At 38.1% G+C, this 27959-nt stretch overlaps 1 protein-coding gene across 2 annotated transcripts in view; it reads right to left on the reverse strand.

The window, feature by feature from the left end:
- The window catches only part of CHL1 (cell adhesion molecule L1 like), a 201244-nt gene that overhangs the window by 20209 nt on the left and 153076 nt on the right, over positions 1–27959 (reverse strand). For both annotated transcript variants that reach the window (XM_086697580.1, XM_025921675.2), the window contains exons 9-17: positions 27734–27918; positions 21402–21533; positions 15695–15835; positions 15256–15367; positions 13150–13316; positions 10187–10352; positions 6779–6903; positions 2115–2216; positions 1474–1671 (exon numbers count right to left, since the gene is read on the reverse strand). In XM_086697580.1, coding sequence (XP_086553706.1) covers positions 1474–1671; positions 2115–2216; positions 6779–6903; positions 10187–10352; positions 13150–13316; positions 15256–15367; positions 15695–15835; positions 21402–21533; positions 27734–27918 — 1328 coding nt within the window. The remainder of the gene's footprint in view (positions 1–1473; positions 1672–2114; positions 2217–6778; positions 6904–10186; positions 10353–13149; positions 13317–15255; positions 15368–15694; positions 15836–21401; positions 21534–27733; positions 27919–27959) is intronic.

Raw genomic sequence — 27959 nt, forward strand, 5'->3', positions numbered from 1 at the left:
GCGCAGTCGGTTAAGCGTCCGACTTCAGCCAGGTCACGATCTCGCGGTCCGTGAGTTCGAGCCCCACGTCAGGCTCTGGGCTGATGGCTCAGAGCCTGGAGCCTGTTTCCGATTCTGTGTCTCCCTCTCTCTCTGCCCCTCCCCCGTTCATGCTCTGTCTCTCTCTGTCCCAAAAATAAATAAACGTTGAAAAAAAAAAAATTTTTAAAAATAAAAAAATAAAAAAAAAAAGATTAAGAGAATCTTAATCAGATTAAGATTAAGAGAATCTTAATCTCCATGCTCAGCACAGAGCCTGATACAGGCCTCAATACCATGACCCTCAAAGCATGACCTGAGTTGAAATCAAGAGTCGGATGCTCAACTGACTGAGCCACCCAGGCATCCCCAAATGTTAAACCTACTTTTTAAACATACATTTTAATTTTAAACCTTTCCTTTTCCTATTAGAATTACTGTTAGTAATGTGTGCTGTGAATATTTCCATCTTAACAGACAAACACCATGTCTTAATTTCAACAGCCCAGTGTTAGGGACAACAAATAGGAAAGAGCAGGTAATGTGCCCATGAAATATATTCAGATGGTTCCATTTCATAAGAAAGGGCTAAGTGTAGTTTTAGTGCCAAATGCAACTTACACTTAAATCACACACGTATGTGTGATTCAGTTACTATCTCTTCTTGCTTTTCCTCAATCCAAAAAGGAAGCTATACCCTCGCGTATTTATTTTGCCCAGGGGAAAAAATAATAATGTCACTGTTATGACCACTCAAGCAGTCCTAGATATTTTCAAGTGTTGGGGCACCTGGGTAGCTCAGGCGGTTAAGTGTCTGATTTGGGGTCAGGTCATGATTTCATGGTTCGTGGGATCTAGCCCTACATCAGGCTCTCTGCTGTCACCTCAGAGCCCACTTTGGATCCTCTGTTCCCCTTTCTCTTTGCTCCTCACCCACTTGTGCTCATGCTCTCTCCCCCCCTCTCTCTCTCTCCCTCAAAAATAAACATTAGAAGAAAATGTTAACAAGGTGACTACAATGAATCAACTGTTTTATTTCAGAAAATTTAAATAAAAAGGAATATAAAGGGAGAAAGCTGATTTTCTATATACTGACATTCAGTTTATAACATACTTGATACCTGATTTTAACATGATACTTACCTATCACAGATAATTCAAAGTAATGTTTGCTCGTATACCTCCTTGTAATTTCCTGCTATCAAACATGCATATACTACTTTTTAATCTGATGTACTTTGGATATTTGTGTGCTGTTAGTTCGCAGAACTTTTCAAGCTGTCTATTAGGAGATATCTAAAACCCTACACCATAGTATCAATTTGTTGTTTCATATGTTGAAAGATGGGACAAAACTAAAATATTTTGAAACTGATGATATTTTGAAATATTTTATTTTGAAATATTCAAAATATTTTCAAAATATTTCAAAACCTGATGTGAGAACTCACATACCTGCTGGAGGTGTTTCATGATGATCTGATGGCTGGCTAGGTTGGCTTCTCCCTACTTCATTCACGGCTATGACCCTGAACTGATATCTCACATATGGAGCCAAAGATAATATGACTGTTGTTTCTTTTCCTTGGACTCTAGTCAGTTCCTCCCATCTTCCAGGTTCTTCCTTGTTTCCTTCAAATTCAACAATGTATTCTGGCAGTAGAAGCATAAGAAAAAGTAAAAATTAGAATGGAGTTAGTATGTTTAAGTTATAATAACACTTACATACAATATAAAAAGTCTGAAAGGATGGGGAGCCTAGGCGGCTCAGTCTGTTGAGCATCTAACTCTTGATTTGAGCTCATATCATGATTTCACAGTTCGTGGGTTCCAGCCCTGGGTTGGACCCTACACTGACAGTGAGAACCTTGCTTGGGATTCTCTCTCTCCCTCTCTCTGCCCCTCCTCAGTTTGTGCACATGCATGCTCTCTCTCTCTCTCTCTCTCAAAATAAATAAGTAAATAAACATAAAAAAAGTTTGAAAAAATATTTTAAGAAGGATAATCTAGAACTGTGGTAAAAAAAAAATGGCCTTAATATTAACTGTGACTCAGGAGCTTCAGGAACATAGTTACCCCAACATAGTATTCCCTACCACTAATACGGCTATTGTGATCATTTCCAGCGTCCCATGTCAGCCGAACACTCCTGTTCTGTCTTTCAGACAAGTGTAGGTTTTCTGGTGGATCCGGAACATCTAATTAACAATAAAAAAAATTTAAGGTAAGGAGAGTGCAGATCGTGGCTTTGTCCACTCAATTTTCTCCCTGAGGCACATTGCCAGCCCCCTTTCTTTCTCTCCAGGCCCAGGTCTCCACACCCAATTGTCCACATCTCAGCAGCCCTTCCAGTTCTGCTTCAAATGCAGCTTCCTGCACATATATTCCCTACCATAAACACTCTCTCCCTTCCCTCTGATGCCAGTTCTCAAAGGGCATCCTTGACCATGATCATAAACATTCTTTCAGAAGTAGATATTAACAATGAGGATTTGTTTCTGGGCCCTGTCTCTCTGGCTTACTGACGGAGCTGGGCCCAGGAATCTTCATTTCTAAGCAGTTGCCCTGCATTCCCATTATGTGCAATTTTGAGAAACATGATCTATCTCAAGAGGATCAGTATCTTCCTGCTCATATGTTTATTTATGTACCTGATTCATTTCCTGAATATGACAGATCTTCAAGAGTTATAGGGACTGCATTTTATTAATATTTGCATCACCCTCAGTGCTTTGCATATAAATGTTTTGTGACTAAATGAGTAAGTGAAAAGTGTAATATCACTTCAATCATGCATGCAATTACCACATTCGAGCAATAAAATTAGGTTCTATGACTATAGGAAAATAAGATAAAGAACATGAACTCAGGCTTTCTTTTTCGTATGCTCTGGATTTTAATTGTAATTTCTAACAATAAATTCTCAGTATATAACAGCAACTTTTATACTCTCTTGGCCTAGAGTTCTGAAAAAGAGTAGGAAGTCTGTTTTTCTTGGAAGAGAAAAATCTGGCACCAATAAATATGTCACAGACTAGAAAATTGAGTAGGTGATGATTTTTTTTTAATTTAAAAATTTTTAACTTTAAAATGTATTTAAATTCCAGTTAGTTAACATACAGTGTAATATTAGTTACAGGTGTATTACTTAGTGATTCAACACTTCCATACATCACCCAGTGCTCATCACAACAAGTGCACTCCTTAGTCCCCTCACCTTTTCACCTGTCCCCCTGCCCACCCCCCTCCTGGTAACCATCAGTTTGCCCTCTATAGGTAAAAGTCTGTTTCTTGGTTTTTCCTCTCTCTCTTTTTTTCCTCTTTGCTTATTTTTTTGTTTCTTAAATTCCATATACGAGTGAAATCCTGTATTTGTCTTTCTCTGACTGATTTTGCTTAACTTAATACTCTGGCTCCACCTATGTCATTCCAAATGGCAAGATTTCATTCTTTTTTATTGCTGATAATATTCCAGTGTGTGTGTGTGTGTATGTGTGTGTGTACACACACATACACACACACACACACCCCACATCCTCTTTATCCATTCATCAATCAACGGACACTTGGGCTTTTTCTGTAATCTATTATAGGTAATGCTGCTATAAACACTGGAGTGCATGTATCCCTTTGAATGAGTATTTTTGTATTTGGGGGGTAAATACCTAGTAGTGCAATTGCTGGATTGTAGGGTAGTTCTATTTTTAGCCTTTTAAGGAATCTCCATACTATTTTCCACAATGGCTGTACCAGTTTGCATTCTCACCGATAGTGTAAGAGGGTTCCCCTTTTACCACATCCTCACCAACACCTGTTGTGTCTTGTGTATTAATTTTAGCCTGTCCAACAGGTGTGAGGGGATATCTTATTGTAGTTTTGATTTGCATTTTCTGAGGGTGAGTGATGTTGAGCATCTTTTCCTGTGTCTATTGGCCATCTGGATGTCTTCTTTGGGAAAATGTCTATTCAAGTCTTCATCCCATTTTTCATTGGATTATTCATTTTTTGGGGTGTTGAGTTTTATAAGTTCTTTATAGGTTTTGGATACTAAGAGTAGGTGTTGACTTTGAGTGTTACAGTCCATGGAAATGTTTATCAAAATAAAGGAAGAGTGAAACAAAACAAAAAACCAAACTTATCCCTAATGGTCTTTACTTCTGAAATTTGATTTCAATTCTCTCTTGTACCCAGGGACATTTGTCTTTTCTCAGTGGAGACAATTAAGTAATATCTCTTAGGACCTCCCATGGGCTCCTTATTCCCCAAGTGGGAGGCATCATCTATGCCCCTGTGAGTATTTACCAATTTCTGGAAATTTACACTGGCAAAAAAAACATTGTTTTTTATTCAAAAGAGACTATTTTATTTTAAAAATGCAGTCAGTGACTATGCAAACTTCAGGGCCTTAAATAAGAAATTATTTCCTCAACAGGTTTCAGATCTGTGAGCTCAGAGAATTTACATTTCTCTTCAACACTTCTTAAGAGCTCACTCATTTTTCAACTTACCTAAAGCAACCAATACAGACTGTAGCATCTGACATTAAAATCTGCTCTTTCCAAGAAGCATATGGAATTAGAATTGATGGAGTGCAGTTGATACTTAAAAGATTGATATAGTTAAAGGACAGTTAGATCAAGGACAGCTACTTCTGATTGCAACAGGTCAAGCATATCTTTTCAAAAATTATTTTCTGGGGAAAAGAAGTTTCTCTAAACTACACAGGGATCTATTTGTTACCATCAGTTAGTGAGATATGCTTCTTTACACCAGGGACTGGCTTCAAATATTAGAAGGTAACCTCCAAGAAGTGGTTAAGAAAGTGCAATCTTGTCATAGAATATTTTTTAAATGAATTTATTTTTATTCTTAGAAAATTGGTTAAAAACTTCATATGTAAGTATTACATGTGATCACAGCAACTCTATTTAAAATTATCAAAATCTAATGGTTTTGGAAGATAGTAGCCTAATCACATGACTCATATATTAAATTTTATAAGGAGCTTTGGACAGCATGCAGCAAGTGGTATGGTGTCCCAATCCCTTAGCTGGCTCCATTGCTTAAGATACTTAGGGAAAAAGTCCAAGGATTCTGAAACTTTCTCCTACACTTGCAGTGCCTGAGACAAACTCTACTTTACCTGAAGCTCAACTATTTTATCTGATGACTCACTAGTGGATTAACTACTAGAGGGTTGGGCCTTTCTGAGTGCAAACCCCTGAAGTAGCTAAATTCCTATGACCAAACATCTCACCTAAAGGTACAATTCTACTGAACCAAGTCCATACCCTTTACCACTTGGGAACTCGTGTGTATGTGTGTGTGTGCGTGTGTGTGTGTGTGTGTGTGTGTGTGTGTGTGCATGTGTGTGTATGTGTGTGTAGAACCCAGTCGGATGACCCTTTGTTTCACTTAAACATGATGGTCATTTATTTCCCTTGAAATATATATTTGCTTCTCTTGAAGAGATCTAGCATGTTTAGTCATTTTTCACATCCTACCTCCAAATACACTGAATTATTTCCTCTCATCCTGGATACTCTATTAGCAATCTACCTGTGGATTCCAGCAACCAGAGAGCTAAAGATACAAATCCTGTTACTAATAATCATTAATCTACATATGTAATAAAGGAGTTAGGCAAAATCAAACACTTTAAAGGAATATCAGCAAACTGGAAGAAAGACTAAATGGTTCCCACAGGGGGAAAAATTGTAACAGAAAACTATTTTTAAAAAAGGTCTCTATCAGTCAGGGTCCCAGCAGAAATGCAATAGTTCACACAATTTGGATAGTGCCAAGAGTTTTTAGAAAAAAAACTCTTTCAAAAGATGTAGGCAGAATATATGGAGTGAGGGGTGGAGGGAGCAGTTAATAGAATTTCATCAGAGAGGATTTTGTGGAGAGAGCCTCCCTGGGAGGAATCAATGACAATGAACACAGTCAGCCTGCAGGGAGGGAATATGGAGAATAAATACACCCACCCTCGTCTATTGCCAGGGCTTCCCATTGGTTGAAACAAATGGAAGTTTGAGGGTAAGTGGTTCGCTGATATTATCCATATAAGTCAGCTTTCCCTATCAGATAGCTTATGGGGAGTGAATCTGGCAAGGAAACTGGAAGAGAGATGGTCTAAGAGATGGTTCAAGAGCTAAAGGTGGTCTAAGAAATGCACCAGAATGTTCTAAGATGTTCTAAGAGCTTTAACCATGGGTAACTGGAGGAGTACATTCTTTTCTAATTAGCATTATCATAAAAAAAAAAAATCAAAAGCATTCCTCTGTAGAACTCTTGAAGTTCCTCCACACCCTTCCCAGAACCCTGAGAACTTAGCCCCTGCCTTTGGTTTAGGGCATGACCACTGTGCCACCACCATGGGACTCTCAGCCTGATCCCTCCACAAAACCCATCTCCATTCCTCAGCTGTATTTTCTCTGCATGCTAGGAAAGGGTAGCTCAAATGCCCTGACAACTCAAGCGTGCTTCAGTTTTCTTTCTGCTGATAGCATCACCAACCTCCCACTGCTACTGGAAACATTACCATGCAGGGAAAAGAAATTAAGCATTAATTAATTTCTTTAAAGCCAGAAGAGGAGAAAGCATTTGAAAGTGGAGTTACTATTTAAATGAAAAATTCAAACTAACAGTATATGTACAGGGGCTCAAGTAATTGTTGATTTAATGGTCTAAGAACAATGGAATTTAATTCGTAACAAGAAAGAAATGAACAGACATTTCCCATTAGTAGTGCACTTACCGAGAATGGTTACGTGAGTTACATCAGCAACACTGTCCAGGGCAGTTTGAGCTGAACAAGAGTAAATACCTTGGTCCTCTGAGGTGACATTAGATATGGTCAAATTAGGTCCATCGATAGTTATCCTACCAGTAAAAATAAATGAGTATATGATGAGGATGAAAACAACAGAAACAGCAGAAATATATATTCAAAAATATATATTCCCTATAAAAATATTCAAGGAAGAGTTAAAGAAAAAAACACACACACACCTTCACATAATGCAAATTTTATTAGAGAGTGCCACAGGTAAAACTGGGGACATGGGGTTACTGGAGCATGCACAACTGTCTACACAGCCATGAAAGGGATCCGTTTGTTTTGTTTTAATTATCAACTCCAACCATCTGTGATGCATGGAGCAGTGACACAACTGTGTTGCCTGGTGTTTCTGAAGACTGTATTATTCATTATAATAGCTAAGATACATCTGAATAATTCTTAAGGTTTGTGAAGGGAATCACCTACATAGGATCAACTGGGGGCTTCTTCCAAAGGGACATTCCTGAATCACCCCCCAGATCTACAGAGTCAGACTGTCTGACACAGAGACTGACAATCTGTTTTTGACAAGATTGCCTTTCTCCACCCGTCCACTCCCCTAGCACAATGCACATCCAATAGATCAGATAACAATTAAACCATGAAATTTATTTGAACAGTAGAGGGCAGACTAGCACTTCTTTTTGCAAATCATTTGCACCGAGCTTTTTATCATTCGCCCTATTTTGCCAATTTGTAATCCGGTTTACTACATGGAAATTTCCTTACTATAAATTACACTTTTTACCCTATACCTATGTACTGTCAACTATTTAAGCACTTTTAGAAAAATTAAGTTCCACTAAATATCAATTATATTTAAAGACTTTTGCTATTTAGTTGAGATAAATAATGTGTTTGCAGAGAAGGAGCGAAACTCATACAACTGACGTTTCTTTTGTATTTTTGAAAGAAAGAGGGCACAAGTGAGCGAGGGGCAGAGAGAGAGAGGGAGAGAGAGAGAAGAGGGGCTCACCAGAAGCAGGGTTTGCGCTCACCCAAAGAGGGGTAATTGACGTTTCTGATGTAAAACTCATTTAACCTCTTTCTAGATAAAAGTCTCAGGCCCCTCGCCTACCAGTAAGGAGAAGGTGTCCCAGCAGAAAGTGAGAGACAGAAGCTTCCTAATGGTTCCCTTGAAATTTAACCGAGACCTGTGATCTCTGCTCCCTGCTAGATGTCCATGCGTGCTCCTGGCCCCAGCCAACCTCAACAGCAAGAGTTACTCCCAGCCTTCTCCACTCCAGTGATCTCTTCTAAGAAATTCTAGCTGAGGTTACTGTTGCTCACCCATGCCCTAGGGAATACCGGCAGAATATCTGTGTCACTGGCTTAGTTTGCTAAGACAGCCAGAGGTTCATTTGAGTGTCAGCCTCAGCATCCTGCAGAACCTATTAAACTCGGCCATACAGAGGATGGCTGGAGTTTCTGGGATCAGGGCCTAAATATGCAGGTCACATCACCCACAAGGCACGAGTCTCTGACTCCCTTCATCACTGAAGCCTGGAGGTTATATGGAAGACACCAGGTAACTAGGCAGCAGTGACAAAAGAGGGAGAATATGGGGAGATCTGAGCAGTTGACAGATTGACTAAGACCTAACCTAAGGGTGAAGATCTCTGTTGCAATATGTAGTCTTTTAGGTCAATAATTAATCTCCTCTTGTTTCAGCGACAACAGTTCCAATACATATGCTCCTTTCCACAAATTCATATATACGGGAAGGATGAGATGGAATAAATTAAGTACCTAGCTGAGACCAGTGCCTCTGCATAGTGGTGGTGTAAGCACAAACACACACACACACACACCAATAGGGGCCAAGCATGTCAGAGAAATGAGATAAACCAAATGTCTGGAGAAATTAGTACAAATCATGATCACTAAATTGGACTGAGTATTTTCTAAGTGCTTGGAATGTTAACTCATGATAACCCTGTGGAGGTATCTTAGAATGTAAAGTTAAGGCACAGTGAAGTTAGGGAGCCTGTCTAAAGTCATAGACACAATAAGTGAACGAGATGAGATTTAAATCCAGGCTGCTGGACTCCAGAGCGCACGCTCTTACTCACCACACGGCCGCAGTCTCACCAAAGGAATGCACAAACTATCTTCAGGTTTACTTTTTCAGAATCATGAATAACAACACAAAACTGCAGGGGAGGTTTGGCTAAGGATGGTCTATTTTTAACCCCTACTAGTCACTATGCAAAAGGCAGGAGAGCTAACCTCTACATGCTTTTGAAACATAGCACAGGCATTCAGTAAATGCTGAGTCTTTTCTCTCTTTGATGGACTCTGATATTGTCCGATGCTATTCAATATTGTCTGATGCTATCCAGCATCTATTCACACTTCCTTCTACAGTCTCTCTTCTATATATTTTACTTTCTAAATATATAGAATGTAAAGTAGAGAACTTTACATTCTCTACACAGAGATTAGGAGGCTTAGAAGCATAGCTGTCTGTACATTCTAACTGGAAGGACTGTAGGTATTATTTAGGTTCTGCCAATGAGATAGACTCATCTGAGTTTGGGATGTAAAAGGGTGATGGGGAGTGCCTCCTCTGGGTCCCTGTGAGCAGACAGCGACTCTGGAAGACCCAAGAGCTGGCATTGGTTGATGTCACTGCCAGCACCAGTGGCGTGAGGTGGCTGTAAAGAGCAGCATTTTTCAGACCTCTGGATTACAGCTGCAGTTCTATGTGACAAAGAACCCAAAAGTTTAGTAAGCAGCTTCCGTTAGGCCCATCTCTCCCAGTCTTCCCAGTGGTTTGGTAAGCATGCACACTCATGCAGTACCTCTGTCTCACACATCTGGAACGGACTCTATTTCATGCACTAACAGCAAGGTACACATTCTGTTAAAAGTCAGTAGCAAACAGAAGAAGATAACTATGTGAAAGAAAACCCAAACAGTGCACTGTATTACCTTTCAAACGCTGCCCTGATGCCAAGACTTTGGGGCCCCCAGGTGGCTCAGCCAGCTAAGTGTCCAGCTTGGGCTCAGGTCATGATCTCACTTGTGTGAGTTCGAGAGAGCATCAGGCTCTGCAGTCAGCACAAAGTCTGCTTCGGGTCCTCTGTCTCCCTTTATCTGCCCCTCCCTTACTCTCTGCCCCTTCCCCACCCTCGTGAGCACATGCTCTCTCTCTCTCAAAAATAAATATTAAAAATAAATACATAAATACTGCCTTGAAGACTGAAATGAATTAATCAGTTTTTATATTTTAATTCAGCGTGAATACTTTTACAACTATTTGTTTTTCAAGTGCTAGGTGTTAATCCCAAATATGATGACACAGCATAAGACTGTACCTACCTGCCATCCTCTGTGGCATTAATTTCAAAGCCTTCTCCATTTTTACTCCAGGACAACTTCAAACTATGTTTTAAATATGGGTCACATTTGCTCTCACAATGTAATTCAAGTGTATGCAGTTTGGGGACACGAGGATTCTTAGGAGAAACTTGAAGTTTTGTAGCATCTGTTTTTACCGAACAAAGAGACTCGTTAGAACCATAAATCACAGCTTACTTCGTAATCAAGTGCCTGCAATTTAATCAACCAAAATTGTCAACGTAATAGTCATATCTTCATGCAATGTTTTTTTGCACTGTAATTTCTTAACATCATATTTCACTACTATTTTCTTTCCATCAGGCCCAAACATCTGAGAAATTAGAGTGGAAGTACTAATTAATATCTTAGAAATTCCCCGTACCACTTCTTGGGCCAAAGAGTAAGAAGAGTGTGACGAAATAAATGTCTCTAGATGCTGAAAAAATATGATTTCTCCTTCTAGTGCTTTTGGTCATGTGATCAAAGGACTGTAAGGGGAAAAAAGGCAATGAGTTGATTTTCTATTAATGTGTTTATTAATAATTCAGAAACCAGAGGTATGGTAAAGCCATACATGGGTGATCTATCAACATAAAGGTGGGAAATGAGAACATAAGCCCTGTGAAGAAGGGGTTGTGTCTGTTTTGTTACAGGAAGTTTCCCCATAGCTCAAAAGGGACCCTGTACACAGTAGGCATTCAACACATATTTGTTGAATTTCTTGTTGAATGAGGTATGGTGAGTGATTTAGAGTATTAGTGGTATTAACAATATGAAGCTCAAAAATGTAGCTACAAAATTAAATATATCAAATAAATTAAATTCAAATTCAAATCAAATAAATTAAAAAGAATCATATTTGGATGTCTTAAAAACATTTGCTCATTATGACTGTTTCAAAACATATGATCCCAGGGGTGCCTGGGTGGTTTAATTGATTATATGTCTGACTCTTGATTTTGGCTCAGTTGATGATCTCACCATGGTGAGATCAAACCCCAGTTGGGCTCAGCACTGGGCATGGAGCCTGCTTAGGATTCTCCCTCTCCCTCTCCCCCCACTTGCACTATCTCTCTTTCTGTCAAAAAAAAGAAAAAGAAAAAGAAAGAAAGAAAGAAAGAAAGAAAGAAAGAAAGAAAGAAAGAAAGAAAGAAAGAAAGGGAAACAAAGAAACAAAGAAAGAAAGACAATCTACTCAGTTAAAAAATATGTACATATGATCCTTACCCTTAGAGGTCATACTAAAGGTTCTTTACCCTGCTGTGGCATTTGGTGACTTTCTCAGAGGCCAAATCTCATGAGCTGACCCCCAATTCCACAATTACATTTTAACATTTGCTATCTATATGATACTCCATGAGCTGATTAGAAATTGAAAGTGATAAAACAATTTGATTATTTGGTATCCGAGGCATGAAACTTGAAGATACTATTTAATTGAATTTAATTATAAGTGAATTATCAAACATCTATTCCTATTTTTAAATTTAAAGTCAGAAATCCACTTAATAATAACAGATACTACTTAATAAGCATTTATTCTATTTACGAGGACTCTGCAATAAAGTTCACAGTCATGCAACACTTTATAATTATAATAAGTCTATAAATATAAATATTTTCACCTTACAGGGAACATAAGGATAAAATGAAATTAAGTAACACCAAAGTTTACTAACTGGTAAGGGCTTTAAGCTGCAATTTGAACCTCAATTTGGCAGAGACCAAAGCTCTTGCTTTCAATCACTATGCTAGATAGCCTCTTACTCAATTCAACTCTTGACATTTTTTATATGCAAAATTGTGTTCTTATATTTCATTGACAAAATTGCTATATATTCCTTACATATAGAGTGGATATTTAGAGCAGACAAAAAGTTCATGGCCTTGTCCATCCCTTTGTCAATTAGCAGTTCTGAGGTCCACTTTGCATCAAGTGCTGTGTTGGGCAAGAAGAATGTGAAGATTCATTTGGATTCGAGGCTTCCCTCTCCTTGACTTTGAATCTGGCTGAGTTGTTAAACTCTGATATAGGCTGGTTTTATTAAGTCTAAAAAAATCACCTTCACTGACTTCACAAGGGCATTTTGAGAATTGTATATGACACTTAAATATGGGGGAAGACATCATAGTTAAGCAGACATAGTAGGGGTATATTTACATGCTTTAAAAATATAATCTGCAGGGTTGGTGTGTTGGATAACTTAGGGTACAAAAAGAAACAGATACTGTAAAAGAATATAAGACAGAAGAAAAACAAGGAAGGAAGGGTATGTGTGAGAAGAGAGACAGAGAATTATAAACACATCCGTAAAGACAGACAACTGAACAAATATACCCTGTTCTCTAAGCAGCAGTAGTGATAGGCCATGATCATGATGCACCACAAGAAACAGATCCTCCCTACAATCACTGTAGGATCTTCCTATTATGTTTTCCTGAAAAGAATTTTCTGAGCAATTTTAAAATCAAAATGTCAGTGAAACCCAGGACTTTGTTTTGAAGAGAGAATAAACACAAAGCTGTTCATGAGGTTTTGTCAAACCCTTCTGATTCTATCATGCCCTAGTCTTTATGAAGCTGAAGTTTGATGAGTTCATGAAACTTTTAGCTCAAAGTGTTGATTGCTGATGACATTATGTTGAGTTGGTTATTGAAATAAAATAGTTACAAAAATACCCCCAAATAGGGCATTTTAAAATCTTGCTGGTCATCCCCCAAACACTTAGGTCCCTTTTAAAATTATAAAAAGAGGTGAACATGTCATCAATATTTCCTATAATTTTAGTGATGGTCTTTCAGATGAAACATAATCTGGGAGTTTCGAAATACAGTCTAAAAATTTTAATACGCACTCAAATTTATATCATATTGTCTCATTTGGGAAAAGGACAAACAACCTATGTGAGAATTCATGCAAAGTAAAAACAAGATAAAAGTACTTCTAATATCCAAATTGGCTGTCACAGCAGTTTTTCCTTTAGCATTTTCCACCCAACAAGAGTATGAGCCAGCATCGTCTTCTGTGGTTTTGTTGATCTGCAATGTGCCATTTTCATGGATATGGTACCGTCTACCTTCAAGGGGTTTTGCTTCATCCACCTTCTGCCTATGAATATAGAAAGCATAAATCATTTTAGATGTGAGAGTATTATATACTCTTTTTTGAAACTGGTTGCTGATGTCATTTAAGCTTAGCCCTTCCAGGAGCTCAGAAGACCTTATGTTCCATCAGGGTTTATATTTTCCCCCAAATGGGTCCTATCCTAGGTGTATATCATACTTGTCCAAACAGCCAAATAGGCTAGAGGAAATCCTGGACCATGTTCTAGGCTTCTGCTGTATTCCTGATAGCTATGAGGACTGCTTTGCATCTGTCCTCACAGCTTAATAAATATTTTCTGGTTTATTGATGGTGAGCTCTTTAGTTAATGATTGCTTCAGGGTACTAAATGGGAAAGCTAGTAATTGAAAGAGATAATGAACCTTCTGAACCTACTGCCGTCTGGGGGAAACATTGGTCATTCAGAAATATTACAGGCCAGGAAGTAGTTCCTGTCCTGTGGACATGGATTACATTTACCCTTATCAACCCAGAGCCATTTTCTCCTCCATTCATCCATTTTCTAAGCATTTGCTGCCAAAACTTGATTTATCCAGTGCATTTCAACATAAGACGCTGCTGGAGCAAAAAAAAAAAAAAAAAATCAAAGCATAAACTCTGGCTGCTGTTCACAAAGGACTTTCTAGAGCTGAGATTAGGGTAAAGCCAGTGAGGCACAGAAGCAAAATGTAAGCGTGGCCAAAAAAACTCAGCACTCAAGATGAATCACATTTTAATGAACTATTTTTAAAAATAAAAATAATGCAAAAAATCCAATTTTTAAATCTTTTTTTTAAGTTTATTAATTCATTTAGAGAGGGGAGGTGGGGAGAGGGACAGACAGTAGAGGGAAAGAGAGAGAGAATCCCAAGCAAGCTACACACTGATGCGGGGCTTGATCTCACAAACCACGAAATTGTGACCTGAGCCAAAATCAAGAATCAGACGCTTAAATGACTGAGTCACCCAGGTGCCCCAAAATACCCAATTTTTAAAGAAAGATCTGAGCCTGCACTTTAATGACCCCGCCTCCCCATCTACCCTCTAGTCTCGGCCTTGTAGAGCAATAGCAGACTTATTTAAGAACAGTTTATCCAAGCTTTTCTGGTGAAGTAACAAATATGTCAGATTCACACAGGTGTTTGGACTGTCACACCAATCAATACATTGAAATTAAATTCAAAATACACGTTGGAAAAGTTTTAAGGGTATGTGTTTGGAATCAAATTCAGGCTTAGATAATTATTTAGAAAATACCCAAAACAACCACAAAAAAGTACAGTCAATTCTGGACAACATGGGTTTGAACTGTGTGGGTCTACTTACACATGGATTTTCTTTCAGTAACTATATTGGACAAATTTTTGGAAATACACAACAGTTACAAAAAACTCACAAACTATGTAGCCTAGAAATATGGAAAAAACAGTTAAGAGAAAGTTGGCTATTATTGTAAGTATACAGTATGTAATACATATAACATACAAAATGTGGGTTAATCAACTGTTTATGTTATGGGTGAGGCTTCCAGTCAACAGTAGGCTTTTAGTAGTTGAGTTTTGGGGGGAGACAAAAGTTATATACAGAGTTTCAGTCACATGGGGGATCAACCTGTAACCTCCACAATGGGCAAGGGTCAGCTGTAATATACGACTTTTGATGTACCCAAAATGAAAACCAAGTCTATCTATATAAAATTGCCTCAGTAATCACTTCAATTCTTTGCTTTCCTTTGTAAGCAGAAATGGCTCTCCCTAATCTCCCCACGTGAGAAAATCCTACACATCTGGCCAATGATTCCAGGAGAGGTAAGTAATTAAGTTTGCTATCTTATTTCTCAGAGGCATTGGCTACATGGAACACGAGCACGTCAAATGATGGATGAAGACACAATGAATGAAATCTACCACTGACATTCTCTTAAGAAAACCCTGTACCAGCTTACCAGGACACTATGGCCTCGGGTGAAGCAAAGTACTCGCAGTGTAAGAAAGCACTGTACCCAACCACCGTAGCATAGTTTTCTTCATCTTCAGTTTGTATCAGTGGACGAACATCTATTTGAAAATAACATAAATACAGTTGTGAACGTTCATTAAGAAATAATGTGCACAAATTAAAATTTTCTACATCCTAGTCACATTAATAAAAATGGGAGACAACTGAATAACACAGTATAAGGTTTTGAGTTAGAAAAATATCCAAATTCAATACATTTTTGAAAGTTTAATTTTAGTAGGATGGCTAATGCCCACACGCTAGATTAAAGGTACTTTGATGTTTCTCCCCATGTTTTATATGTTGAGAATTCAGTCCACTTGTGTGTATGACCTTGAACATCTTCCTTTAGAAAGTAAACAGTCTGCTCCCAGACTGTTACTTACCTACAACATCAATATTGGCATTGGCAAGGATAGTTCCATGGACATTTGAGGCTTCGCACTGGTACACAGCAGTATGATTCGGTTGTAGGTTGGTAAAACTGATTTCCGTGGGGGAGACAACATCACCAGCAAATGGATTTTCTGCAAGAGATTAAAGAATGTCAGTATGATAAAAAATGTGATATAAAATATTTATACACCAATTATTAAATGTGTCACACAGTATTTATATTTTAAGGCGAGTTTAGGGTGAATAATAGTTCACTGAAGCCAATTTTTAGAATTTCTTACCATCAACCATGTTTTTTTTCCCTGACCCTTCTCCAATTTCAATCTTCCTTCAAATTAATATTTATTGCTAAAATATTTGTTGATCTCAAGCTCATTGCCTCTCCATATCCATATCCATAAATAAAATTTCAGATTTTCCATTTGTCGTTCAAGTCCCACTATAACTAGACCTTACTTACTCTTGTAAATTTAGGTCCTAATACTGCCCTGCACAAATCACATGAATCAACACAGAGTGATCTCCCCAACCCACCAACATTGGCTCCTCTGTTCCCCCTTTGACACTTTTATTCCTCTATTTGACTTCTCTGCCCTTGTGCAATTTTCTGGTGTGTACTGTTCATTTCAGTTGTCTTGCTTTGCTATTCAACCACTTTGGCTACACAACTTATATATTTCCTTTTCACAGTAAGACTAAAGCCTTCTTGGGATCAGGGGCTAGATTTTCTACTTTTTGGCAATAAATGCTACCTCAATCCTGATCCAGGCATAATTCTGGAAATACCTTTGGGAGTTAAGAACATCTAACATTTCTAGTAGATTTACAAACGGCCAAAGAACTCTGTTGGAAGTGGCACATGCATTGTTTCCTTAACTCTGCTCAGAACCTGCGGGGTCAGCACTAATATGGCCACTGTGGAAGAAGGGACTGGAGTCTGGACAAGTGAATGCCACCTCCTACAGCATTTGGCCACATGCCAGATCTCATTGCTCCACTATGACACTACAAACAAGCAGTGTAAAGGAAACATATTACCTAGGAATGTCAAGTGAGGGACACAGATGTTAAAATTTTTTACTTTAAATGATATGACAAGATTACCCATAAACCTAATTTTTTTTTCTTATTGTGTCTCTATTATATAAAATAGTGACTATACTAAGTTTTGGTTTGTAGAAAATGTTGAGTATTGTTTATTGAAATAGAAGACTTTCCTTATACATTTTTTCCTGATAGTCAGAAATGAATATATTTTTACACTTGACTGTGACTCCACGTAAGCAGGACTCTGACTGTGCATTATGCACTGTGTTCTCAGTGCCTGAAAAGCAGCTATCACAGAGGAGGCACTCGGGAAATATTTCCCGAAATGACTGAAAGCCATTTATGTTGGGTGGCATTTTATTCCTAGAAGGTCCCTGTGGTAGGCAGAACTGTAGCCCCCAACAGATACCCACATTCTAATCTCTATCAGTAAAAAAATATTTAACCTTACATGGTGAAAGCGACTTTGCAGAGGTAATTAAGGTTAAGGACCTTGAGATGGAGGGATTATCCCGGATTATCCAAGTGGGGCCAATGTAATTACAAGGCTCCTTAAAATCAGAGAGCCTTCCCTGGCCATGGCCAGACAAATGGAGATGCCTATCAAAGAGTGGTCAGATATGCAACGACGCTGACTTTGAAAATGGAGAGTCATGTGCCAAGGAATGTGGGCTCTCTCTAGGAACTGGAAAAGACAAGGAAAGGGATTCTCTCCTAGTTCCTCCAGAAAGGAACACACCATGGCTGACAACTTTATTTCAGCCTAGTGAGGCTTAGTTGGACTTCTAACCTGCGGAATTGTAAACTAATACAAGTATACTATTTTAAGTCACTAAATTAGTGATAATTTGCAGAGCAACAGTAGAAAATCGATACAATCCTGCAGAGTCGTTTCCCTCTTGAGAACTGTCAGGAAGAGGAGCTCTCTGAAGTTCTTCAAGGCTGCAAAGGACTGAGTCTCTGAACCGATTCCACATTCCTATACCTGATGCCCAGCTCTACAACTGTCAGAGCTAAGCCCATCACTCTCTTTAGATTCCTTATACCATCTTCCCATGGGTAAACCCTGAATCAAACACAGCCTTACAAAAAGAAGAAATGAAACCAGAGCCTCAGGTTTGAGATGAGTAACAGCTGAGCATGGCTTCGTGCCATCCTCTGGGATAGGTACCAGAAGCTGCAGCGTGCTGCTGCATACAGGCCAAGGCTAACAGGAGCTCCCAGGATTCAAGAAAGCCAGTTCTCTATCAGTATCAAGCAAAACACACTAGGTGTGCCATAAGTTGTCTTTGGTCAGCTCAGTGAGCGATAATGCAACACACTGGGAGCAACTTCAGCTCTGAGACTTAATCATTTCTGGGTTCCACGTTTAGCTCTAATTTTACTGGGGTTGGGGCACCTGGGTGGCTCAGTCGGTTAAGTGTCCGACTTCGGCTCAGGTCATGAACTTGCTTTTGTGAGTTAGAGCCCCATGTTGGGCTCTGCACTAACTAACAGCTCAGAGCCTGGAGCCTGCTTCAGATTCTGTGCCTCCCTCTCTCTCTGCCTCTCCCACTCATGCTCACTCCCTCTCTCAAAAACAAATAAAAACATTAAAAATTTTTTAAAAACCTATAAATTTACTGGGGTTGTGTCCTCAAGTAATGTGACCTCCTTGAGCCTCGGTTGCCACATGTGCAAACGAGAGAATTAAAAAAATATATATCTTCTGCAGGGCTTATTAGGAGGCTCACAAACATTGGATGCAAAGCATTTGAAAAAGGTTAAGCCTGTTATCAATAAAAGTAATCACTTTTTTAATGATTATTTATTTATTTTGAGAGAGACAGCAGGAGTGGGGATGGGACAGAAAGAGAGGGGAATCCAGAGAGAATCCCAAGCAGGCTCCAGGCTGCCAGCACAGAGCCTGACCCGGGGCTTTGAACTCAGGAAACTGTGATATCATGACCTGAGCCAAAACCAAGAGTCTGACACATAACCAACTGAGCCACTCAGGCACTCCAAGAGTAATCATTTTTGTGTAATTTTGAAATACTACATATAAAGGATATGGAATTGCTAGAATTATAAGCTCAGAGAGACTTCAGATCATTCAGTTATCCCACTGCTACTGAGCATCCCAACCAATGAATGGCTATAACCCATTTGCAGGGGAGCAAGGAGAGCTATGGTCGACAGCTGTGGAAGGAACACTGAGCTTGAACTCCAAGGATGTGGCTTTGTTTTCTATCCCTGCCATTATTCAGCTGTGCTGTCTTGTCTAAGTTTATTTTCAGACTTGATCTCCTCATCTGTGAACAAACCTATTGACTCTTCTTTGGGAATACATCCAGAACCTAACCATTACCACTATCAACCTAGCCCTAGGTTCCAGTGTCTTCCAGGCAGCTTCTAGCTGGAGAAGTCGTACAGCTGATTTTCAATTCAGAGACAGAAAAGCCCTTTGTTAATAGATTAGATCATTCTTCTGCTCAAAATCCTCAAAGTGCTGCCCATATTATTTACACTAGAATTCCAAGTCCCCAGGTGAGCTTTCCCCTTTATGTATGACGTGGCCCCTGCATCTGCTGATTGATCTTGCGTCTGAACACTGCCCACTCGCTCAGCTCCAGCCACGTTGGACTCCTGGCTTCCCATCAACACTCCAAACATACCTGAGGGTCTTGGCCCTCACTGACCTCTCTACACTGGAAGCTTTCCCACATATGGATGCCCCCTAAACTCTTTCAGTTCTTCTTTTTTTCAGGTAAATTACCATGGGAGGCTTCCTAGTATTATCTTAAAATAAAAGAGCCACTCTCGGTCCTGAACTTGTATTACACCCATCCCTTAGTCAGCTATTTTTTATTTATCACACTACAACACAGATTTATGTGCTTATGTGTCTATTAATTGACTCTCCCCGCTAGAATGTCAGGTCCACAGGAAAAGGAACTGTTCATTTTATTCACTGCTACCATCCCAGCAATAAGGCCGGTCAGTTCTGGCACAAAGAAGGCGTTCAATAAAAATTACTGAATGAACGAATTGATCTGTTAAATATGAATAATCGTACCTCCATTAAAAATGTTCATTTGGGGATTCAAAGCAATATATGAATGTCTTTCATAAACAGCCGAGTGCCATTCAGATATATAATTTTATGATTTTATGTTTCAGAGAATCTGCATTCCTTATTTTAGCATCCTTAACATTCTTTATAAACAGCAATTGATCTCATTTCCCTCTGATCTACCTGAAGCCTTATCTTTCATTTGTTAGTCTGCTCTCTAAAGAGATGAGGGAAAAAAATCTCAAATTTGAGGATTTCAATAAAGAGGGCTAAGGTTTCCTGAGTGTGTGGTATGTAACAACAATAAAAGTAAAGAATACTTCAGGAATGTCCCTGTCGTGAGCATTTTCTGCATGGTCTTTCCTTTAATCCACATAACAATCCATGAGTTGGTACAATTTTCATGCCCATTTTACTGATGAGGAAGCAGATTTTAAGAGTGTCAGTCATAGGCCCAGTCACACAACTAGTAAATGGTAGAGCCTAGATGCAAACACAGGCATTCTGGCCCCAGAGTTTATAAACTATCATAATGTTGCACAGATAAATGACTATCCTAGGTGGTTGACCACAATGACCTCTTTCCATCACAACCAACTATCATTAGCTCTGTTGTGCTGTGAAAAAACAACAACAACAAAACTAAACCTTTGGGACGTTCAGTAAACAACTCAAGATCATATACCTGGGAAGGTGCACAGCCTAGATGGGACCCCAGGTCTCTGAACCACCAGATGTCTACACTTGGTATGAACGGTCCAGGACAAAAGAAACTTATGAAAGCCATATATATATGTCTCAATAATAGAAATGCTCAAGATTAAACTAGTCAGTTGACAAATAAGATTTGTTCTGTCCTATTTTGACAAAGACATTCAAAATGATAAGATCTCTAGGTTCAAACTGAGGATTTTTGGACTTCTCAGAGTTCTTTGCTGGAACATGGTAGAGTAGGGAGAATCAGGCTTCAGCCCTTGTGCAACCCTGCCTTTCCATGCCCAGCCCATTTGGGATGGCTGAGAGCTGACTAGACAGGGATTTTTCTGATCTTGGGTACAAATGGAGCTCAGTCAAGAACATGCAGGGAGCCAGGGGTAGGGGGCATGTTTACAGTTCTCTTTGGCCTGTGAAATTCTCAAATAATGACAGCAGGCATGACCAAAGGATGGCCAGACCAGGTCCTTGTGAAGAGCAGAACCCAAAGCCGGGGTCACTGTTGCTTGGGTCTAAGGGCAATTCTGACTCTCAACCCATGTTCTCAACCACTAGGTCGCTGCACCAATTTCTTCTCAGGGAAAAGCAAAGGAATGGGCTTTTCTCCTTTTTCTCAATCAGCTGCTTTATCTTTTTAACCTAATTTGTATATAGATTTAATATAATGACCCAACAAGTACAAATGTTATTTATCACTTCTCCATAAATCGAAGCATAAATCAAAGTGCTGGGAAAGATTCAACTTTGAACTTCCTGGCTGGATCTGTCTAGATGGCCCAACCACTTCCCAACTCCCATCTTACACACAACCAGGGTGTCTGCCTATCAACCATCCGAGCACACCATTGCCTTCAGCACCGCATCACAATTGGTGTTTCACTTACTGTCAATCGGGGAGCCATTGACTCTCCACTTAAGTGTGGGCTCAGGCTCTCCTTCTGCCTCACATAACAAGATACCGCTGCTCCCAGTGCTATATACACCACTCTGAGGTTTCTTTGTCCAGCGAGGAGGCTCTGGAATAAAGTGAAGACATCATAAGTGACTTTAACCACGTCAGGAGGTCCGAAAATTTTAATGCCTGTGTTTCTATAATGTGCCAGCAGATGGCAGCCACAATAAAGTGTTTCACACTAGCTCTTTCTTGTAAATGTTCCGTCAGGCAAGGTGGACACTGTTTTTAGTTATAGGGTGTGTGCATGCGTGCATGCATGGTGTGTGTGCGTAATCTAATTTGGACTCTTAGCATGCATAATAAAATTAACATGTATACAATCACTTTGTTCAGCATCACAAGTATCCACCTCATTAACAGAAAGTGAAGGAGGGATAAGCAGATGGTTAAGTTTATTTAGTGCTGGCTGTGGCTTATTTTCAAGCTGCAGCAAGGCGTCTAAAAAGGCTGATATTCGATAAATGTATCTGGAGAATTTTTAAATGAAATCGAAATGTCCAGCATTTATTTTAAATATTTCTTAATGACTTTGTATCATTTGTATACCCATACCGATATCTAATTATCTATCTTAGAAGTGTGGAAACATTATTTTCCTAGAGATTATTTTTTGTAAGACAGGGAGAAGAAAGCCTAAAAGCAGCATTTAGCTTTTTGTCCTGAAAACAATGGAGGAAAAATGTATTTAAATTACTTGCATCTTGGCATGTTCTATTGCTCCAATATTATAATTCTAAGTGGTGTTTCAGTACAGAATGAGACATTTATCTTTAGTGCAAATATTACTGCCATATCTTGTCACCTTAAGTATATTACTATGTCAGGAGTGAATAAAAGATTTAGATTAAAGTGTGGATGGTTTGGATAATTTGATTCCAGAGAAAATTGCACAACACCTGCAGGTAGTAATTTCCATCAAGTGTTGCTTGGTTATTTCCCCCAAGACATTCTTGGATTTCCATTTTTAGTCAAAAAGGAAACTCTTTTAAAGATACATATATGTGAAATGAAAAAATAAGTCATGTAAACTGCTTTTTTTTGTGTAAGTAAAGGGGAAACAAAAGGATTGTGTCAAAAGAAAATGCCTATAAATTCACCAAGAAAATCAAAAATATGCAAATAACTGTGCAAGTTCAACTCTGAGAAAGGGACGTGCCCTAGAAATTATTCCATACGGTGTGGACTTAGTTACTAAATCTTAAATTAAATATGTGTATTCATCACCTATAATCTGTAAATATTTAGTCGTTTAGGTTAAAATGAATAGTCCAAATTATAAACTGCACATGATTCTCTGAGGTGTATGTATATGTACATTTTTATGTTATTGTTATTTTTTTGTCTTTTCACATTACCACAATAAAATCAGACGTTTGAGTTAGAGGGAAAAAATTCCACGAACATGAAAATTTCCATGCTTACAACAGTAAACTAATATTGCTTTCAGAGCAAAAACTAAATGTAAAAACATAAATCATAGGGATATAATATACAGCATGTTGACTGTAGTCAATAATACTGTTTGCATATTTGAAAGTTGCTAAGAGAGTCATCTTAAAAGTTCTCATGAAAAGAAAAAAAAAATTTGTTACTGTGTGGCCATAAATGTTAACTAGACTTAACCTGGTGATCATTTTGCAATACATACAAATATCGAATCATTATGTTGTACACCTGAAATTAATGTTATCAATGATATCTCCATAAAAATAATAAAATAAAGAAGATTATGTAATGATGACATTTCTCTAAATACCCATGCATCATAAAATACGGATTTTATCTCTACTCTCACCCTACAAATTTCATTAACCCCTGGTATCCATATTAAGCTTAAGTTATCAGCCTATCTGATTCTACCTCCTTGCAGACCAAGGACTGAGCTTGAGAGATACCATCTAACTCGCTTAGAGTCACCAACAAAAGAAGCCCTACTCTGTGTTCTGGCCACTTCATGGATCTGTGAACCTGTAAACTGAGTAGCACTGGGACTCCAAGGAAAATGTGATGTTATTACTAGTTAATTACTATTTTACTAACTCAGACCACTGATAGGAACGAAGTCCAAATTGCTTTACTAACTTTCACTTTGTGCTCCCAAATCTAAGTTCCTTCAACATCTATCCACTGGAGGGTGATACCAAGGCGTTTCATATATTCACTAGAAATCATTGCTAAACTTTAGCTCTTTTGAATAAGCTTTTTAAGTGCTCGGGTATTTGTTTTATGTTTCTCAGATAAATACAGAGCCATGGAGGAACCTTACCCTTCCTTGTGTCTCCTCTGCTTGGCACAAGGAGAACAGACACATGTGGAATAATTACAAGTTGAAGTGAAATGATTGATCCCCAAAGACTCTAGTGAAAAAGGCATAGGGAGGAAAGAAAATGTTGGATAGGAGGGAATCACTGACTTCTAGTAATTCAGTCTCATCATGCCATGTCTTGGTTGAACATATTTAGCTAGTTGCTACTTTGTTCACAAAAGAATGTAGAGTGAGCCCGAGGACATTGGCTATGAATCAGGATATTTTTGGTGAGTGAAGTGAGTCTAGGGACACACAGGGACAGAGAACAAACAGATGTTTGCCAAAGCTTCAAACACGTAACTCTATTCCTGAAGGGTAAGATCTAGTTGAAAGAAGACGAAGAAAAACTCAAGAGAAAGGAATAAAAAAACCAAAACAAAACCAAAAACAGATAAAATGGAAAATCCTGGGAGAAAACATCAGTGAATCCCATTCTTTTATCCATTATCCTAAAAGATACATGATAAGCGATGAAAATAACTTATGCTGCAACTTTACTCATTTTGTCATAATTATATATAAAGAAAGATGATAATTTCCCTATGTTGCTAAAAAGTGAGATGCAAATGACTAAGCATTTAGAATATAACAAGTTAATGAGAAACATTTATCACTGAAAGGAAAATGAAATAAAATAGGAAATTTGGTACCTATAAAACAACACAGAGGCTATTTTCTTAGTAACAGATTCCTACTAAATATCTATGTTCTATTAAATCAAAATTGTGAGGTTTATCAACCTTGGATTTAATTGTAGTTTTTTAGAAAAAATAGATCATTTGAAACCGAGGCTCTCTTAAGTATATCAATGTCTGAATTGCACTAGAGTTCATGATAGCTTTTTAAAATGCAAGACAGTTATGGGTATGTAAGTCTATGTAAATATTTTCCTACTACAGCAAAATTCAAAAGTTTAAATGGTTCAAAAGTTTACAACATGAGAATGGTGCAAGTTGGTGGGAGTTTATTTTTTTTATTTATTTATTTTTTTAATTTTTTTTTTAACGTTTATTTATTTTTGAGACAGAGAGACACAGCATGAACAGGGGAGGGGCAGAGAGAGAGGGAAACACAGAATCGGAAGCAGGCTCCAGGCTCTGAGCCATCAGCCCAGAGCCCGACGCGGGGCTCGAACTCGCGGACCGCGAGATCGTGACCTGAGCCGAAGTAGGACGCTTAACCGACTGAGCCACCCAGGCGCCCTGGTGGGAGTTTATTTTTAAATAATCAGTTGAAGGGCACCTGGGTGGCTCAGGGGGTTAAGCGTCTGACATCGGCTCATGTCATGATCCCACAGTTCATGAGTTTGAGCCTTGCGTTGGGCTCTGTGCTGACAGCTCAGAGCCTGGAGCCTGCTTTGGATTCTGTCTCACTCTCTCTGCTCCTCCCCAGCTTGCACTCAATAAATAAATAAATAAATAGATAGATAGATAGATAGATTGATAAATAAATAATCAGTTGAAATGTGATTGTGGTCATATTCTGTTTTTTGGATTTAGAATGCTTAGATGTCATTTTAGTGTTTATCTTTTTATTGAATGTGCACTATTTGTATCATAGATATCTAGAAAGGATAGCTGTGCCTCATCAAGACATCCTAGCTGTTTTTATTTACCTGGATTAGACAATTTGAAAATGCACACGGTCTTCATATTTAGGATGTTGTAACTTAAATTACAGAATTTGACTATGTTTAGTAATAAAGAAGAAATATCACATCTACAGAGACTACAAAACAATACATGCTTTTACTTAAGCACAAATGGGTGTTTTCAGAATGGACTCAATTTTCAAAATTCACGGTTACATTGCTTTGTGATCATATGGTAATTCTTGTTATTCAATTTGAGTTGCTAAACAAGAGACAAAAAAGGGGAAAGGAGATATAGGAAGGCAGAAGACAAGTGAATGAAAGTAAGCTGATCTGCGCATATGATAAATGAAGGTTGTATTTCTTGGTTTCACACATATACACAAAAAAGAAAAAATGACTTCTTGAGCCCAGTTTGCTTTTCACTTGCATGTGTGAAGAGAAACTCCTAAAACATACAACTGAGGGCACATTTAGTAGCTTCTCATTAAGGAGAAAAGATTAAGTGTTCCTAATAAAAACATAATTTACATCTCAATAGTGCTAATAGCTGTTTTATGAATAGTGAGGACAATTCGTTCAGGAAACCTGTATTCCTTTGGAGTCCTATAGTCAACATTTTAAACTGCGTAATTAAGTTTACATCCTTGATTTTTTATTTTTTTTTTGCAACCCTTGCAATTCTTTTCAAAGCTTCAGTCTTATAGTCAAGAAAACCGTGGCCAGATTGTTAAAATATTCAGCTACCGTAGCAATGTTCCAGCCATCTGGAAGGATTTCTAACAGTCAGCAATTTGGAGTAGGAGCAGCTAACAACTAGACATGTCTGGTTTGTAGATATACGTGTTTACACTGGGGCAGGGGTAGGGGGTTACAGAAAAATATCCCTGCTGCATGGTGTAGCCGATTTATATAGAAGCAGCAAATGAAAAAAAAAAAACAAAAAACAAAAAACAATGAAGCATCAAATGATGAATAAAAATATATATAAACTTCTCAAATCTTCCTTTTTGAATTTCTTTGTGAATAATGCCAGGTCAGAAGAATATATCACTGATGGCAAATGTTGATATTTATGCATAATATTAAGATGTCACCTATACCAGTTTTGCTTTTGTTGAATCAAGGAAAATGATACTCTCATCTTTGGTTTTCCATTCTTCTTAACTGAACTGACCATATACATTGTGGGTGAGGTCTTAAAAACATGGTGTTATTCCAAACAGCACCTAGACCAAAACATCTATCTTAACATTTACTTGTAAATGTAATCTGTGTCTAAGTCTTCATTTTTTCCCATTCATTAAAACAGCTTTTTACTTAGATGTTCCTTGTACAGATTGAAGGTTTAAGAGGTAAACTTTATTGGAATATAAATGGAAACTCTAGAGCATCACTTCACTAACTGGGACCCTGAAAGAGACAATTCCTTTCACTAGTTAAGCCCTCACAGCACTAAATGAGTACAAATGCAGTAATCAATCCATTAATTTGATCAATTCAGTCAACCAAACCATAGATAGGAGACCTCACTGTAATTAGACCCATAGAAATCAGTGTGCATCAATCAGATTCATAAGATGCCCAGATAAACTTTACTTGCAGGGCAGGTACAGCCCCAATATCCACATTGTGTGGCTTCCCCCTTTTTTAAATGATGACATCATGGCCTATTTATTTCTATGAATACAAGCAACAATAGCTAATCCTCTATTCAACAAAAGGCGTGGGTTTACAGAGATAAGTTTACTATAATATGTATCTTGCATCTTTTGATAGAAAATTAGTATTTACAGCACTCAGTCTACTCCATCCCCATAAGTAACATACTGAATATCATGTGAACCCAAGATATGGACCAAAAAAACAAAACAAAACAAAACAAGAAAACAACCGTATCTAGGAAAGAACTAAGACAATTTGCCTGATACCCTCTTTTTTTTGAGGAAGAAACTAAGGAACAGAAAGTCAAAGTAAATTGATTAAAGAGACAGCAAGTTAACCACAGGACTGGGAAACAAACTCTAAGCTTTTTTCCAAGCTCCTCAAAATAATTTGTCTTTGTAATGCTTACTTCTTCTATGATTTAATATTATGCAGTATCATATATATAATAAAAATTGTGTGAAAGTCAGGTGTGTTTAATACCTAACATGAGATCTTTTCTTTCCATTTGTCCCTTTTTACAAGGTTTTGCAGGTTAAATGTCAAATCTGGTTAACTGAAGTATAATATAGTTCAATACCCACTCCAAAAACAAAAGTTTAAACAGCTTACCTGTTTTAACATATATGCTTTGGAATTATAGGTTCACCTTTTTTTTCTTTAATAGAAGAAAAATAAATCAATATGGGGAAAGTACCTTCTACTACAACATGAAAATCATGAGAGGTTGATCCTAAGAAATTGTTGGCTGTGCAGCGATAATTCCCTCTGTCCCGGTAGGAAACGTTCTCTATCTTCAAAGTCTTGCCATAATTTTCTTTTGTTTCTCTTCCTTTGGGTAGATCACCACCTATTTTGTTCCAATCGACCTGTGGAGTTGGTCTGCAAAACAATAAATACATGATAAACATTTTTTAAGCTGC

Source organism: Puma concolor, chromosome A2 (assembly GCF_028749965.1).
Source record: "Puma concolor isolate L17-30 chromosome A2, mPumCon1.1.hap2, whole genome shotgun sequence".
Classification (NCBI taxonomy): Eukaryota; Metazoa; Chordata; class Mammalia; order Carnivora; family Felidae; genus Puma; species Puma concolor.